At 52.5% G+C, this 17,087-nt stretch overlaps 2 protein-coding genes across 2 annotated transcripts in view; one reads left to right on the top strand and one right to left on the bottom strand.

Annotated features, from left to right (window-relative positions):
- Positions 1-115: 115 nt before the first annotated feature.
- Vtn (vitronectin) lies at positions 116-4,571 on the bottom strand. The gene is made up of 8 exons (XM_006977480.4): positions 2,985-4,571; positions 2,773-2,892; positions 2,337-2,693; positions 2,111-2,250; positions 1,791-1,947; positions 1,503-1,655; positions 520-876; positions 116-308 (listed from the first exon to the last, which is right to left on the bottom strand). The coding sequence occupies exons 1-8, from the start codon at positions 3,175-3,177 to the stop codon at positions 199-201; spliced, it is 1,587 nt and encodes a 528-aa protein (XP_006977542.2). The 5' UTR covers positions 3,178-4,571; the 3' UTR covers positions 116-198.
- A 289-nt stretch (positions 4,572-4,860) lies between these two features.
- Sarm1 (sterile alpha and TIR motif containing 1) overlaps positions 4,861-17,087 on the top strand; it is a 26,684-nt gene continuing 14,457 nt past the window's right edge. The window contains exons 1-5 of the mRNA XM_006977479.4: positions 4,861-5,327; positions 10,978-11,596; positions 13,030-13,242; positions 13,535-13,626; positions 13,748-13,983. Of these exons, the coding sequence (XP_006977541.1) occupies positions 4,861-5,327; positions 10,978-11,596; positions 13,030-13,242; positions 13,535-13,626; positions 13,748-13,983 (1,627 nt within the window). The remainder of the gene's footprint in view (positions 5,328-10,977; positions 11,597-13,029; positions 13,243-13,534; positions 13,627-13,747; positions 13,984-17,087) is intronic.

The following is a 17,087-nucleotide window of genomic DNA, read 5'->3' as shown; positions in this document are numbered from 1 at the left end:
GCACCTGAGCCTATTGGGGTCTTCTCTGCCCCTCCTCAATCAGTCCTGAGAGCCTCACTTGTCTTTTGTCCAGGGGACAGGACTGCCCACCCTATTCAGGACAGTAGTCTGAAACTCAGGGCCAACAGACTTTATTGGGCTGGGAGGAAAAGGCTGAAGGATGAGTTTCTCCCGCCTCTGTTACGTGGGCTCTGACTCCTACTTTTCAGGAGCTGGGCAGCCCAGCCAATACTGAGCAATGGAGCGTGGGTAGGGAGGGTTCACCGAGTCCACTCGCTGCGTTCTAAGGTTGACTCGGTAGTACTTGTCTGAAAGAGAGAACGGAAAGAGGCTATATTAGATCCTGCCTGGTCCTGTCGCTGGTCCCAAGGAGGAAAACAAGGGTTTCTCTCTGAAGTGAAAGGGAACAGAAACCATGCAGATAGGGTCACCATCTACAGCCTGTGTTCAGCACCCAGGGACCAGAGCCTGCCGGAAGGGCCCAGGCAAAGCCAGCTTCAGGATATTAGGGGCTCTCACCTCCAGAGAAGAAATAGATGCTCTGAATGGGCTCGCAGGTGGCAGGTACGAGCCAGTTCATATCATAATCATAGTTGTAGGCGTCTAGCCCGCTCTCTTCACTAGAGAACAAAGAGAACCAGATTGAACGCGATGAGCGACGGGAGTCCAGGCTGCGGCTGCGGCTGCGGCTGCGGCGGGCACTCTCCTTGCGTGAACGGTAGCGCTTTCGGCTGCGACGCCTAGACTTCTTTTTTTTGGCCTGCAGGGAGTGGGGTGCGGAGCCCGAGATGTAGATGCGGCCAGCCATAGCAGCGTCCACTTTTCCTGGCACACCATGCCAGTCCCGGCTGATGAATTGGGGTTCTCTGACACCGTCTGTAGCAAGGAAGGGGTTAATGCAACTTTGAGAATCCAGGCTTTGATTTTTTTCAGCAGGACATTTATTTATTATTTATATATTTATTTTCCTTGAAACAGGTCTCTCTAGGTATCCATGACTAGCCTAGAACTCACTATGAAGACCAGGCTGGGCTCTTAACTCACAGAGATCCACCTGCCTCTGCCTCAGAGTGCTGGGATTAAAGGTGTGCGCCACCACCGCCCGGCTCCAGCAGGACCTTTAGAGTTCATCTTGCCCAAGACACACAACAAGCTCATGATAGAACTCAGTACCCAGCACTCAGGCCTCAGACTCCCTGTCCAGTGCTTTTTCCTGTGCCCTCTCTCCACTGTATCCCTTGTATCTCTGCCCCCTCCCAAATCCCTCATCCACGCCCCCCCTCCTTCTGCTGTGTTAGGCAAAGTTCAAGGTATGGGGTCCAAATGGAGCCAAGCCTCACCCCCAAAAGTCAACAGAAGCAAAGTCTAGCCAGAGCAAACAGCTCCTGATCGATGGTGCCGCGATGGCAGTCCCCTCCCCCTGGAACCCTCACCACCGCAGTCCAGCCCTACTCCAAAGCTGCTTTCTGGAGAAAGAAGCCAGACTCGCGCTCCCTCCATACCAGAGGGTCTGCCCCAGAAGAGGAGTGCAAAGATGTCCTCCCAGCTGTCTCGCTGAAGCAAGGCAAAGTGCTCAAACACAGCTGACAGAGAGCTGCCTTCACATTCCTCCTGGCTGGGCTGCTGCCGGAATACATACTCCCAGTACCGCTTCCCTGAGGAGCAGGACAGCAGGCATCAGAAGGGCAGGTCTGACTAAGGCTGGGCAGCTCCGAGGCAGGGTGGGACCCAGGGAAGCGTAGGAGAGAGACTCCTCCACCACCCACCCTTTCTCCTTCCACCCCGAGTACCCTTGAAGAAGTAGACCCTCTCCTGGCCACTGTAGCTGTGGGCAGGAAGGGCGAAAGCCGCGTCGACATTGTCTGGTATGCCGCTGAAGCCTTCAGAGATGTTTTGGGGATAGCCAGGGTCCAAAATACCGTCCTCAAAGCGCCAGTACTGACTACCCTGAGGGGCAGGGAAGACAAAAAGAGTGAGGACATACTGCTGGAAAGAGAGGCAGTCCTGTATCCTGTCACCAGCTCCAGGAGCCCCTGACTACCTTGTTCTCACAGCTCCCAGCACCTTCCATGATACTCTTTACCTTGACTCATAGACTGGGGTCTGGTACCTTGAAAAGGTAGGTCTTCCCCTGACAGTTGATGCGAGTGAAGGCAGCATCAATGGGACCCTCGATGCCCCAGACATCTCGGATGAGCTTGGGGTACCCAGGCCTCACTGCTGTTTCGTCTAGCTCATAGCAGTACTGCCCTAGAGGAGGGGAAGCTGTGTGAGAAGCAGATGATCCTAGGCAGCCCCCCCCCCCCCCCGACGACCAGACCTGTCCATAGAGTCACCTCGGAAGGCAAAGAGGGAACCGTTCTTGAGGTCGGTGAAGGCGTCAAAGGGCTTCCCACTACAGAGCTCTTCCTCTGGGGAGTCAGAGGTCCCTTGATCAGTGGTCTCAGGGCTTGTGGTCACCTCCTGGTACCCCACTTCTGGGCCTGAGGTGCTTGCCTCCAGTATAGGAGCCTGTTCCTCGGGCTTGAGGAAAGATGTCGGCTTCGAAGTCCCTTCAGTTTGGGGCTGTTGGTCAGGGTGTTGAGAAGTGTTCTCTGTTTGTACACGGGTGCTGGTGTCGTTCTTGGTCTCCTCCGGGTAGTCATAGTTCCAGTACTCATCTTCGGGCATAGTGAACACATCCCCCCGAGTCACTGTAGGCAGAGTGGGCAGTAGTGAGTTTCCCGTTGCACAGGGGACCCCCACCCCTATCCACCAGGGCTCTGCACGAACCTTGGGGCTTGCACTGTGCCATGTAGTCAGCGCAGCAGCTCTGATAGTAACTGCAGAGCTCGTCACACTGGCACTTCTTGTTGGCCACGAAGCCCTCAGCGCAGCGGCCCTTGCACGACTCTGTGGGAGGCAACATCAGTCTCTACAGCCCAGGCCAGACCCACCTTCCCACCCTGCATTGCCCTAGATGTCCACCAATCACCCCCACACACCTTGGTCAGCCAGGGAAACCCATGCCAGCAGGGCCAGTATGAGAAAGGGCCTCAGAGGTGCCATGGCAGGCCTCTGGTAGAGGGCCTGGCAAGCTGGGCTTGGAGCTTCCGGAGTCTCGCCGTCCCGCCTGAGAAAAGAATCGAACTGAAGAGGAGTTGCTAGTTTACTGGGTTCCTGCCTCTGTTTGCTCATCCTCCAGCCCAGCCCTATTCCCCTCCTCCAAACACAGCTGCAGCAAAAGGGTCACATTCCCAGAACCCCAGCCCTAGGAGAGCTGGGAAACAGAACCCTCGCCAAGACCAGAGTCAGGAGGGTCATGGGCAGCCGGGATAGCATGGTGGGCTGGGAAGGCCTGGAAGAAAGCGTGCGTTGTCACCCTGTGAGCCAGTTACGTTAAAGTCTCTGAGCCTTCCTTTTTATGAAATGGGACCGTGGTGCCTGGCCTCATCAGGTGTTGAGAGATTATGTGAGCTAGAACAGACAAAATGCTTGGTGCCCTGAGTAGATTCCAACTCATTCCCATCAGCAGTTATTGATTTAGTGTTTGCTCAGGCGCATCCCGGACTAGGTGTTTGTTCCACCTACCCCCATGTCCCAGGTGGATAGTTAGGGCCCTGGGGTGGGGAGAGCTGCCAACCTCTGCGGGAGGTTTCTTTTCTTACCATAAAAGAACAAAGCTTCATTTCTCGCCTCTCCTTGTGGAAGCACGGTTCTCTCCAAGCTGGGTTTCACAGCTCAGGGAGCAGTGGCTCCATTCTTGTCTTTAATTTTAGATGTGTGTGTGTGTGTGTGTGTGTGTGTGTGTGTGTGTGTGTGTCTGTACACCACGTGCACGCCTGGTGTCTGTGGAGGTCAGAAGTGGACTTTGGACACCCTGGAACCAGAGTTTTGAACAGTTGTGAACTGCCATATGAGCGCTGGGAATCAAATTGGGGTCCTCTGCGAGAACCAGTGGTCTTGAAGACCAAGCCATCTCTCCATTCCCAGAGCCTAAGATTCCTCAGTGGACCACCCCAGAACCCACCTTCAGTGACCCCATCTATAAAGAATGGACTGATTGGGCATATTTTTAGACTCACAAAGTGTGATCCCTCTATGAAGAAGATGAAGAAGATGCTCACTGGTACAGAACGCCAGGTTTTGTGCCAAATTTCAGACACCGGTACGCTTTTGAAGCCCTTAAGTTTCCTGTCCTGTAATCACAGGGGACTGTGCCTTTGGTGTCTCATCCCTCCGGGCCACAGCAGTCTCAGCGGCAAAATGAAGCACTAAACCTTACTCCCTACAGACATGTGAGGCCTAAGTGGAAACAGGCATTAAAGGGCCTTAAGAATCTCAACTGCGATTCTTTAGCCATCCGAAGGGGATGTGGGTACATTCAGCCGGTTTGCTTCCACATCACCCGGGGCAGGGCGAGCGGTGGGGATCGAGGACCGCTCTTCCCAGCCCTTTTCACTATCTAGCAAATCGCGTAGGGGAGCCGACTAGAGAAAGGAGGTGGGGCCAGTGAGGCCTGGGTGGGGCTTGCGCCTGCGGCAGGGGCGGAGCCTGCGAGTACTAGAGGCGGGACTCCGCTACTCAGAGGCGTGGTTGCTGTTGAGCATCTCAGCTCCAAGGAGCAAGAGGCTGCAGCTGCTCTTTGTTCCTGGCACCGGGGTCTCTGTCCTCCCGCGACGGGTCCATCCTTTGCTTCCCTCTCCCAGCATCCCCTTCCCCAGCCGCTGCGTCCCCGAGCTGCCCTCCTCCCCCTGCTTCTAAACCTGTGGCCCAGCGCCCTTGCCAGGTCCTGGTTTTTGCTTTTTCCTCCCAAGGCCGGGGTCGCTCCGCCAGGCCCCGCCCCTCCAGGCGCGGTATGTCCCCCGCTGCCCAGCGCCCATGGTCCTGACGCTGCTCTTCTCCGCCTACAAACTGTGCCGCTTCTTCGCCATGTCTGGCCCACGGTCGGGCGCCGATCGGCTGACAGTGCCGGGGCCGGATAGGAATGGCAGCGCCAGCCCGTGGTGGGCTGCGGGCCGCGGGTCTCGGGAAGTGTCGCCCGGGGTGGGCACCGAGGTGCAAGGCGCCCTGGAGCGTTCGCTGCCAGAGCTGCAGCAGGCGCTGTCTGAGCTGAAGCAGGCGAGCGCGCCGCGGGCGGTGGGCGCGGGCCTCGCCGAGGTCTTCCAGCTGGTAGAGGAGGCCTGGCTGCTGCCGGCCGTGGGCCGCGAGGTGGCCCAGGGTCTGTGCGACGCGATACGCCTGGACGGTGGCCTCGACTTGCTGCTGCGGCTGCTGCAGGCACCGGAGCTAGAGACCCGCGTGCAGGCCGCACGCCTGCTGGAACAGATCCTGGTGGCTGAGAACCGGTGAGGGAAAGCGCCGTGAGGTGTGGAGGGGCCAGGGCAGCGGATGTGGTTGGAGATGGCATCCCTTTGCTGATAGCCCCCTGAGCCCATAGCTCTCCCGTGTATCTGGGTGCCCTTCTATGCTACCCTCTCACTAGGCCAGCCATGACCTCATTCTGCAGCGCCTGATCAGGAACAAAAAAAGTTTTTTTGCTGGATTGAGAGGGTGGGGCAGAGGAAACTTAGGCACCTTCCCTTCCTCTGTATGTGGGAACAGTCTATGCCTATCCTTCGCCTACCTCCTGGGACCTTCTCTGAACTATGAAGCCCTCAGAGAGCTCACTTTCCCAATCCTTTGGTGCCAGAGAACGGGCTGTCACATTCCTAATTCTCGCTGAAATCTCAGGCTCTCAGCTCAGAATCTTTGGAAAAGTCAGTTTCAGCACGTTGCTCTCACAAGTGCTGTGGAAATGAGCAAGGGGCCTCTCTCTCTCTCTCTCTCTCTCTCTGGCGTTTTCAATCACGTGGAAATAATGTAACTGTCAGACATGCACGAACAGAATAGTTTAGGTTGGGAGACCCAAGGTCAAGTTCTGCTTGCCTTACCTCTCTCATCTGGTGTCCTGATAGGGATGGGCCGTGAATATGGAGAACCCAAATTGGAGTGGATGCTTGCTGAGTGTGTTGGGGCCCAGTTTGGCCGGTGCGGGCTTGGTACGTGGGACAAGAGGCTAGAACTAGTACTTGTGGAATGTGGGTGCAGAGAGCACCCCAGGAGGAGCAGGACTGCAGGATGCAAACATACTGATATGTTTTCAAGAACGAAAATGACCATCCCCACCTACTGAGAGCTCTGAGGGAGTAACCGCTCGAGTACCAGTCCCCAAACACGGGCAGATGTTGCTTCAGGACCAAGGACAGGGCACAAGTCCTGGTGGCCTTCATGCTCTTTCCCCAGAAACCCAGGGGCTCTGCATTCTTCCAGGGTGTGCAGGGGTAAGACTGGAAGGCGGGGGGGGGGGGGGGGGGGGGGGGGGGAACGGGGGGGGGACGGGGGGGGGGACGACGACGGGACACACTGGGGGTTTATGCTTCTGAATGTTTCCCTCCCCCATCAATCAGCCTCCTCACTGACTCCTTTACTATTCTATTCTGGCAGCTCTAGTCTTCCTCTGAGTATTGCTGCAGCCACTTCCCAGAATCCTAGATCACTTTCTCTCTTCCCTGAGCTGTCAACAGTGCAGGACTCTTCAAACCTGGTTCCTTAACACCCAGTGAGGGCACCATCTAACAGCCTTCTAAATCACAGGCCACCCCACCAGGGGAACAGGATGAATATAATGAACATATCCTCGGGGAAGCTAAATGGCCTCCCGCAGAATCTTGAATGAATAATAGAGGAGACTGTTTTTAACATAAGGAAAGAAAATTATTGCACATAAGTTCAAAAAATGCAAAAGCATGCAAAAAAGAGTATTATGCTAAAAGTTTTCAGCAAAGCCTCCTCTATAGAGGAAAACCACTGAACTAACTTTTTGTATGTCCTTCCAGAGAGGGGCAGAGCACACACAAGCATTTGCTCATATATGTAGAGTCACATATAAATAACTGTCCCCTACTTGGCAGCTGGAATTTGAAACCAGGCCTGTGTACCTCCAAAGATTATGGCCATTTCATCAGACCTACAGCCTCAGACAACAGAATTGGGAAGTGATTTAACAGTTCTCACAACCAGCACACAGCTTTAACCTCAGGGAGGTGTCTGGACATAGGAAAAGGTAAGGGCTGGAGGCTAAGACTTAAGGTCAGAATAAACTTCCAGTTGTGAACTGATGTTCCCAAGTAAGCCTTTCAGTTCACTGGGCCTTAGGTTAGTCCTCTGAAAATATGAGTGTTAGATGAGATGGTTTCTTCTTTAAATTTTTCATTTTATGAATATTTTGCCTGCATGTATATCTGTGTACCATGTGTGTGCAGTACACATAGAGGTCAGAAGAGGATGTTGGATACCCTGGAACTGGAGTTAAAGAGGATTGTGAGCCACCATGTGGATTCTGGACATTGAAACCAGGTCCTCTGAAAGAGCAGCCAATGCATTTAACTGCTGAACTGACTCTCAAATCCTGAGATGAGTTCTTAGGCTCATTCTAGCCCGGATAGTCTAAGAGTTTACCTAGTCCAAAGTCAAGATGAAGGACCTTGAACTCTGGAGGCAAACAGACCTCTCAGAAATTCTGTGACCTTGGGTTTGGCATGACTGTCTCTCTGATCTTAGTTTGTGTCACTGGTAAGAGGCATGCCTGAGTTCCAGATTCCAGGATGGATAGTTTGGACCCATTTGTTCCTTTGGGGTGGGCTGTAGAGAGGCTGAATGATGAGGTCAGCAAAGCTTTGCTGAACTTAGGGCATGTCCAGGGCTTAGCCAGACCACACAAAGTGTACAATGCACTGTACACCGTGCACTATGGTCCTTGTGGCATCCACAGAGCCAGGATTCTGTTGCCTGTTAAGTCTTTGGAAATCGCCTGACTAGGGGACATCATCTGTGGAGGTAGATGAGACAGGAAGTCTTCTCCTCTGCCTGGAGAGTGGCAGTTTGTTTGCTCCTCTGGTGGCCTTCAGGATCTGCCTGGGGCATACCCTCCCTGTAGCAGCCAGTTTCTTAAAGCCGAAACACAAACTGGACACTGGACACTCCTTCCCCATAGCTCGTCAGTGGCTTCCTGTTTGTCACAAAGACAAAGTACAGATGCCTCGAGGAAGCTGAAGAGGCTGTCGTCGGTCAGGACTGTTTTCTTCCCCACCCTTTCTTTAGACCCTCTGCTTTAGCATGTGGGAGTGTGGTTAGCTCCCCGGGGGTACTAGCTCTCCAAAAGCTGCAAGCCTGTGCATGCACCTGTGTCTACAATGCAAGATCCCTTCTCCTGGCTCACGTCCTAACATCCTCCTGACATAATCCCTAAGCAACCCTTGACTGACTATATTTCATGTATCTAGTGAGATCTTTTCTTCTCTTTTGTGATGCTAGGGATTGAATTCAGGACCTTGCACATGTTAAACAAGCACTTTGCCATTGAGCTACATCCCCCGCCTGTCTGTCTGTCTGTCTGTCTGTCTGTCTGTCTGTCTGTCTGTTTGAGACAGGGTCTCAGTAAGTTACCTAAGCTCGCCTCCAACTCTCTGTGTAGTACTGGCCTTGAGCTTTCAATTCTCAACTTCTTCTTTTTTTGTTTGTTTGTTTGTTTATTTGTTTGGTTGAGTTTTTGAGACAGGGTTCTCTGTGTAACAGCCCTGTCTGTCCTGGAACTCGCTCTATAGACGAAGCTGACCTCGAACTCACAGAGATCTGTTTGCTTCTGCCTCCCAGAGTGCTAGGTTAAAGGCGTGCACCACCAGCATGACTCTCAACTTCTTGAGTAGCTGAGATTACAGATGTGTGCTGCTGTGCGCAGCGTGGTAAAACCTCCAGATTTTTTCTGAGTACAGGCATTTTTATTTTACACAAATGGCGCTGTGTTATATAAGCACAATATGTTTCCTTTTCCAATTCCAGGTTAGGGTCTTAAGATCTTTCATGTCACATACCAGAAGTACTGGGACACACCTTTAATCCCAGCTCTCAGGAGGCAGAGGCAGGTGGATTTCTGTGAGTTGAAGCCAGCCTGGTCTACATAGTGAGTTCTAGGATGGCCAAAGCTACATAGTGAGATCTGTATGGAAAAAAAAATAATAAAAAAGATCCTTCTTGCCGGGCGGTGGTGGCGCACGCCTTTAATCCCAGCACTCGGGAGGCAGAGCCAGGCGGATCTCTGTGAGTTCGAGGCCAGCCTGGGCTACCAAGTGAGCTCCAGGAAAGGCGCAAAGCTACACAGAGAAACCCTGTCTCAAAAAAAAACCAAAAAAAAAAAAAAAAAAAAAAAAAAAAAGATCCTTCTTGTTGCAATGTTATAAATCTGCTCAATCATTTATTACAGCGATGAGCACCTGTCCACTTACCCCTGGTCTCTGTATTCATGGCTCCAACTTCCTTGCTTCACAAATATCACCTTGTCAAGCATCTTTACACATGTGCCTTCAGTTGGACTCTTTTTAGGAGAGATTACCTGCTCCCCAGATTAACTGATCCAGCTGGCACCCCTCCCACAGTGCTCAGGACCTTCACAACCCTCTGCCCTCTGTGTTTGCTCACCTGTCAGGCCATCTCTATTCCTTTGACTACCCGGAACGCTGCAGTGTCTCTTTAGGTTTTGGATTTTCTCCCTCATATATTGTCCAAGACTCTGCTCCTTTGCTACTGAGTGCTTGCATTTTGTTGGTTTGGATATTTACTTACACGCTCTATGCAAAAGTAAACCCCTTCTTGGTTTTCTCTTTTTCCCGGCTGATGTTAGACCCTGTTTATCTCTGGCCTTCTTTCTCTTCCTCAAGCATGCTAGCTTATCAGTGGCAGGGCCTTTGTCTTGGCTCCTCCCCCCCCCCCCCCCCACATACACATTAAGCTCTTCTCTTAGCTATTTGCAGGCAGGTTTCTCAACATGATTTCCCAGATAGAATCTCCTTAGACACATCCCTCCTCCATGACATCATCCAATTTGCTAGCATGGCACCCTACTACTGAGAACTTGATCGCTCATTGGTTACTTGTCTGCCGCTGGCCTTGTTTGCTGGGGCTAAATAAGATACCATCAGGCTTAATCACTGCCTGACGTCGGCCTCTCTAGTGCCGGGTCAGGCACACAGTAGGTCCTCAAACAATATGGACGAGTGAATGAATAAGCACACACCAGCCATGGAATATGAAGGGAGGAGTCATTCAAGGACAGGCTTTTTTAGAGTGTTGTATGTCCAGTGACATGTCAAATGACAAATTCACATTGAGTTTTATGGATTATCTTTTTAAAAAATCTCTTTCTTTCTTTTTTTTTTTTTTCCTTAGAGACAGGGTTTCTCTGTGTAGCTTTGTGCCTTTCCTGGAACTCGCTTTATAGACCAGGCTGGCCTCGAACTCAGAGATCCACCTGCCTCTGCCTCCCGAGTGCTGGAATTAAAGGCTTGTACCACCACTGCCCGGCAAAAAATGTATTTCTTTTATTGTGCCTCTGTGTTTGTATGTACATGTGTGTGTAGGTGCACCCCAAGACCAGAAGAAAACAATGGTTCCCCAGAACTGGAGTTTCAGGCAGTTGTGAGCCAAGCCCCTGATATGGGTGCTGGGAACTGAACTCTGGACCTCACTGCGAGAGCAGCAAGTGCTCCCTGGCTGAGCCACCTCTCCAGTTTCTTTATGGATTATCTTGTTAGTCCTGATAATATTTTTCTAAGATAGGCATTATTTTCCCGTTCGTGAGGTGAGGAAACTGAAGTCGAGAAATGAGGTGTTTGCAATTAGAAAGCAGCAAAGAAAAACCCAGGAGAGCCCAGGGGTCGGCCATAGAGCATTCAGCCGGCTTTGGGAAGAAGGTAAAGGAGGAGGTGGCTGTGGCCGGGTTAGAGCTCCCTGATAACAAGAGAAGAAACACAAGTTAGGGTCTGAACAAAAAGGGTAATAATAATGCTGCCTGCCATGGCTTTTACACTAGTGAAGCCCAGAGATCGGGCCAGGCCTCCGTGAGAAAGCCAAGCTCTGGAAACTGCCGCCACACCACGTTCTCATTCTCCTGTCTCCCGGCAGGGACCGCGTGGCGCGGATCGGCCTGGGTGTGATCTTGAACCTGGCGAAGGAGCGCGAGCCGGTGGAGCTGTCACGGAGCGTGGCGGGCATCTTGGAGCACATGTTCAAGCACTCGGAGGAGACGTGCCAGCGGCTGGTGGCGGCGGGCGGCCTGGACGCCGTGCTGTACTGGTGCCGCCGCACAGACCCGGCGCTCCTGCGCCACTGCGCCCTGGCGCTGGCGAACTGCGCGCTGCACGGGGGCCAGGCGGTGCAGAGATGCATGGTGGAGAAGCGCGCCGCCGAGTGGCTCTTCCCTCTCGCCTTCTCCAAGGAGGACGAGCTGCTGCGGCTGCATGCCTGCCTGGCGGTGGCGGTGTTGGCTACCAACAAGGAGGTGGAGCGCGAAGTCGAGCACTCGGGCACGCTAGCGCTGGTCGAGCCGCTCGTGGCGTCGCTGGACCCCGGCCGCTTCGCCCGCTGCCTGGTGGACGCCAGCGACACAAGGCAGGGTCGCGGGCCGGACGACCTGCAAAGTCTGGTGCTGCTGCTCGATTCGTCCCGTTTGGAGGCTCAGTGCATCGGGGCTTTCTATCTGTGCGCCGAGGCTGCCATCAAGAGCCTACAGGGCAAGACCAAGGTACTGTTGTAGAGGAGGGCGGCTCAAGGGTTAGAGAGCGTGTGGGAAGGAGTCTCAGAGGACGCTATATGCAACTGGGATTTGGAGTCCTCGTAAGAATGAAGTGAATAGGGGGCTGGAGAGATGGCTCAGCAATTAAGAGCACTGGCTGCTCTTCCAGAGGTCCTGAGTTCAATTCCCAGCAACCGCATGGTGGCTCACAGTCATCTATAATGGGGTTCTGAGGCCCTGTTCTGTCCTTCAGAATATGCAAATGGTACACTCATATGCATAAATAATTAATCTTAAAAAAGAATGAAGTGAATATCCAGCGATGATGGAGCATGTCTGCAGAGGCAGACAGACCTCTGTGACTTTGAGGCTAGCCTGGTCTACATATCGAGTTCCAGGCCAGCCAGGGCTTAAAAAAAAAAAAAAGTATAAGGACTTAGGTGAAGCAATCAGAAGGTAGAAGGACCAGTCATTTTGGCCTTGAAGGTGAGACTCAAAGTTGTACTTGGCCTTTGGGGACAAGAGGCAGATACTGAGAAGTTTTAAAATAGGAGACCCTTGAGTTTTACAAAGATCAACCTGGCTGTTGTAGAAGTGGGGGTGATCATGGTAGCTCGAGGCTGTTGTGTTGGGGAGACAAAGAGAGTGGGGGAAGGGAGGAGTGTGGACTACAGCAGAGAGAAGTAGACAGGTTAGGGATTTCTGCTTGGGTCGGGGGTGGGGGGGCTGACGGTGCTTCTCGGCCATGAACATGAGGAGGTAAACTGGGCGAGAGATCACAGTGGAAGACCAGTCGGCCCTGTTGAGTTCCGGGTGTCCAGCCGATGTCCAGTCGGGAAGCTTCAGGGGGCAGCTGAGCCACCTGGAAACGAGATGGCAGCTGGGGACAGAGGCCTGGGGTAGGACCTCAGTGTAAATGTCACGAAGGATCCCCAGGGCCAAGATCTAAACCACAGCCTTTGCCTACTCCCTCAACTTACTGTGACCTTGAGCAGCTGGCTTTCTCCCTCCGAACCACGTTTTTACTTTTTGGAGGAGTCAGTGGAATGCATGGCGGAGTTGCTGATCTATCTGGATTCCCATGAATTAGTGGGGTTACAATCAGGCCAGAAAAACTAAGGGTTTAGGACCACCACAGGTGTGCGAGCTGGGAGTGTGGGGCTCAGGGTCTGCTGCCACCTGGCGGTCATATTGAGAACTACAGACTTTATCCTAGGGCGGATGGGCAAGGAAGTTGGAGGTCCTAATCAAGAGTGGATGGGTTTCCGGAGGGCAAATGCATTGGGGATGCAGGAGGGGCCGCGACACGGGTGACTTAGTGATGAAGGCTAGGACAGTTGGTGGGCCTTTCCTCAGTGAAAAGAGAGATGAGACTGGGCACTTCCTGTGGCAGCTGGGGAGCTGGGAACCTTAGGCTCCCTCAATCCATCCTCCTTCCCAAGGTGTTCAGTGACATCGGTGCCATCCAGAGCCTGAAACGCCTGGTTTCTTACTCCACCAACGGCACTACGTCGGCGCTGGCGAAGCGTGCCCTGCGCCTGTTGGGCGAGGAAGTACCCCGGCGCATCCTGCCCTGCGTGGCCAGCTGGAAGGAGGCCGAGGTCCAGACCTGGCTGCAGCAGATCGGCTTCTCCCAGTACTGCGAGAACTTTCGGGTAGAGCCGCGGGCAGCTACCTCCCCCTACACCAAACGGGCGCATCCCTGAGGGGCGCGCGCGCGCGCGCGCGCGGCCCCTGGGGGCGTCCTGAGCACAGGCGTCCGAGTGCCCTGTAGGCCTCAAGCCAGCAGCGCCACCCTGGCCACTTAGCAGTGGGAAACCCGCAGTCAGCCACCCTCAGAGTCCCATTGGCCTCCAGCGCCACCTCCTGTTCCTTTCCCTTGCATCTTGCGCTGGGGGGGCGGAGGGAGGGGGAGGGGAGCCTTCCTCACACCTCCCCCTCCCCCAGGATCAGCAGGTAGATGGTGACCTGCTTCTACGGCTCACAGAGGAAGAACTCCAGACAGACCTGGGCATGAAATCAAGCATCACACGCAAGAGGCAAGGAGCCCCCAGACAGTCCAACCCAGCTGGGGCTTAACTAGCCTCCCCCTCTGCCACCAGCCCGTCCTTAGCATCCTTAGCATCAGAACTGTAACATCATCTTCGACCTCCTGGGCAGGTTCTTTAGGGAGCTCACGGAGCTCAAGACCTTTGCCAACTATGCTACGTGCGACCGCAGCAACCTAGCGGACTGGCTAGGCAGCCTGGACCCTCGCTTCCGCCAGTACACCTACGGCCTGGTCAGCTGCGGCCTGGACCGCTCCCTGCTGCACCGAGTGTCAGAGCAGCAGCTCCTGGAGGACTGTGGCATCCGCCTGGGGGTGCATCGCTCACGCATCCTCTCTGCAGCCCGAGGTAAGAGCGCCCACCTGGGAAGCCCACTCCAGCTCCAATCCTGAAAGGGATGGGCCGCCCCAGGCTGGAGACTCAGCCTCCCTGAGGAGTGAGCGCCTGGCTGGGTTAGACTGGCCTTGAGGATGTAAAGATGAGTCTGCTGCCCTTTGCCCTTAAGAAGCCCTCCACCTGAGATGGGTACCAGGGTGGGAGGAAGGAGGTGTACAATCAGGAGGTGGCCACGGTAGGAAGCGTTTTCAGGACGCCTATGGGAGCCCAGAGGAATCACTGCCTACCTTGGTCACTTGGAGAGGAGGAGATGTTGTCCAGGTTTTGAGGGATGTGTGGGGGCAGGGAGAACAGGAAGGACAGCCAGGCAGGGGTAGCTTTAGCAAGTATAAGGACAGGTAGGACAGTACCTGGGTGCCATTGGTGGGGCACTGGTAGTTTGGGGTGGGGAGGTGGGGGTTGGGGGAAGGCTTATCCTAGTAATGTCCCAGCAGAGCCTAGGGCATGGCTAGCCAGCCTTTCTTTCTTTCTTTTTCTTTCTTTCTTTCTTTCTTTCTTTCTTTCTTTCTTTCTTTCTTTCTTTCTTTCTTTCTTTCTTTCTTTCTTTCTTCCTTCCTTCCTTCCTTCCTTCCTTCCTTCCTTCCTTCTCTCTCTCTCTCTCTCTCTCTCTCTCTCTCTCTCTCTCTCTCTCTCTCCCTTCCTTCCTCTATCTATCTATCTATCTATCTATCTATCTATCTATCTATCTATCTATTTATTTATTTTGAGACAGGGCTTCTCTGTGTAGCTTTAGTGCCTGTTCTGGATCTCGCTCTCTAGACCAGGCTGGCCTCGAAACTCACAGAGATCCTCCTGAATGCAGGGACTAAAGGTATGCTCCACTACCGCCAGGCAGCCTTTCTTTTCTTACTAACTTGTTTTCATTGGACAGCTAACTCTTTGGCTAGCTCTTACATGTCAATAATGATGTATCCCAAGTATCACAGTTTTTTTTTAATGTGTATGAGTGTTTGTCTGTGTGTATGTATGTGTACCTCATGAGCTTCCGGTACTCATAGAAGCCAGAAGAGGGCACCAGAGTCCCTGTAACTGGAGTTACAAATGGTTGTGAGCCACCAGGTGGTGCTGGGAACTGGACCTGGGTCCTCTAGAAGAGCAGCCAGTGCTCTGAACTTCTGCGTCATCTCTCCAGCCCTTGCAGTAAGTTTTTAGTCTATAATCTCATAACTGAGTGTGGAGGTATGCACCTGTAACCCCAGCACTTGGGAGGCAGAGGCAGGAGGATTGCTGAAAGTTCAAGACCAGCTTGGTATACACATGGAGTCTAAGTCCAGGGCTATGGAAGGCAATCCTGTCTCAAAAAATCAAAACGATAACCCACTTATTTCTATAACTACCCTATGTAGTAGGAGTTCAGTATTTAAATAAACTGTTACAAACTTTTAAAGAATAAAAAGAGGCTCTTAGGGCTGGTGGGATGGCTTAGAGGGCAAAGGTTCCTGTTGCCAAGCCTGATGCCCTGAGATCGATCTCCCCCAAGTTGCCCTCTGACCTGCACAGGCGCTCTGTGGCACCCCACCCCATGAATATATAAATGTAAGGAAACATATTTTTTTTTTTTTGGTTTTTCGAGACAGGGTTTCTCTGTGTAGCTTTGCGCCTTTCCTGGAGCTCACTTGGTAGCCCAGGCTGGCCTCGAACTCACAGAGATCCGCCTGGCTCTGCCTCCCGAGTGCTGGGATTAAAGGCGTGCGCCACCACCGCCCGGCGAGGAAACATATTTTTTAAAAGAGACTTGAGCTTGGAAAATAAATATGGCAGTGTCCAGCTTGAGGTGTTTGGAAAAGTGTACCCTGTGTAATCAAAGTTTCCATCCTAGATTCTAATTTTGGAGATAATAAAATGAAAATAAAAGAATTTAAAAACATTTCCCAGGGTTATAAAAGCCATTAAGTGACAACTGGGATTTGAGCCTATTGTTTTTAATGCATCATAAACAGACAAATGTGTGTGCTGTTAATTATGAATATTATTAGAAAATGAGTCCATTCATTTTATCCTTCCACTCAGCAAGAACGTGCTAAGCACCTCATGGCACTGGGGACTGTCTCTTCTGCCTTAAGAAAAGCAGCTCAGCCTTGATCTTGTAGCTCCCAGTGAAACGCCAAGATTTCCTTTGTTGCTGTTCCTTGTTTTGTTTTGTTTCATTTGTGGACACAGAATCTATGTAGCATTGGAACAGGCTGGCCTTGAACTTCAGAGATGCCTCTGCCTCTGCCTCCCAAGTGCTGAGATTAAAGTCATATGCCACCACTGCCTGGCTAAGATTTCCTTCCCTCCCTCCCTCCCTCCCTCCCTCCCTCCCTCCCTCCCTCCCTCCCTCCCTCTCTCCCTCCCTCCTTCCTTCCTGTAAGGTTCTAAGGCAAAAATAAATGTTATTCTGAAGAATAAAGAACCACGCAGTCTTCAAGTTTTGTTTTAATTCTATCTTTCTATCTATCTATCTATCTATCTATCTATCTATCTATCTATCTATCAAGACAGGGTTTCTCTCTTCTAGCCCCAGCTCTCCTGGAACTCGCTCTGTAGACCAGGCTGGCCTTGAACTCAAGATCTGCCTACCTCTGCCTCCCAAGTGCTGCGACCTGTGCATCACCACACTCAGCTGTTTTGTTATTTTATATGTGTATAGTTTGTTTGCATGTCACATGGGTGCATGTATGTTAATGCATGTGGAGTCCAGAGGTCAATGTTGGGGTGTCTTCTTCTTCCTCTATTACTTGACACTGTTTTTTGTTTCTGAGACAGGGTCTTACTATGTAGCAACACTGGCCTGGAACTCACTAAAGAGACCAAGACTGGCCTCAGATTCACAGAGATCTTGCCTTTGTCTCCCATTGCTGGGCTCAAGGCTTGTGCCACCACAGCGATATTATGTTTTGGAGACAAGGTCTCACTGGATTCAGAGCTCACCAATTGCTGACACCTGGCTCTAGGGTCCCCCTTTCTCCACCCTCCTCCCTTCCTCAGTACCAGGGCTACAGGCATGTGCCACCGTGCACAGTTTGTGTTTTTCCTGTTTTATTGTCTGGTGTGCGTGCGTGCATGTGTGTGCG

Source organism: Peromyscus maniculatus, chromosome 8 (genome assembly GCF_049852395.1).
Source record: "Peromyscus maniculatus bairdii isolate BWxNUB_F1_BW_parent chromosome 8, HU_Pman_BW_mat_3.1, whole genome shotgun sequence".
NCBI classification, from domain to species: domain Eukaryota; kingdom Metazoa; phylum Chordata; class Mammalia; order Rodentia; family Cricetidae; genus Peromyscus; species Peromyscus maniculatus.
Note: the sequence above shows the minus strand (reverse complement) of the source record. Positions and strands in the feature narration are given on the sequence as shown.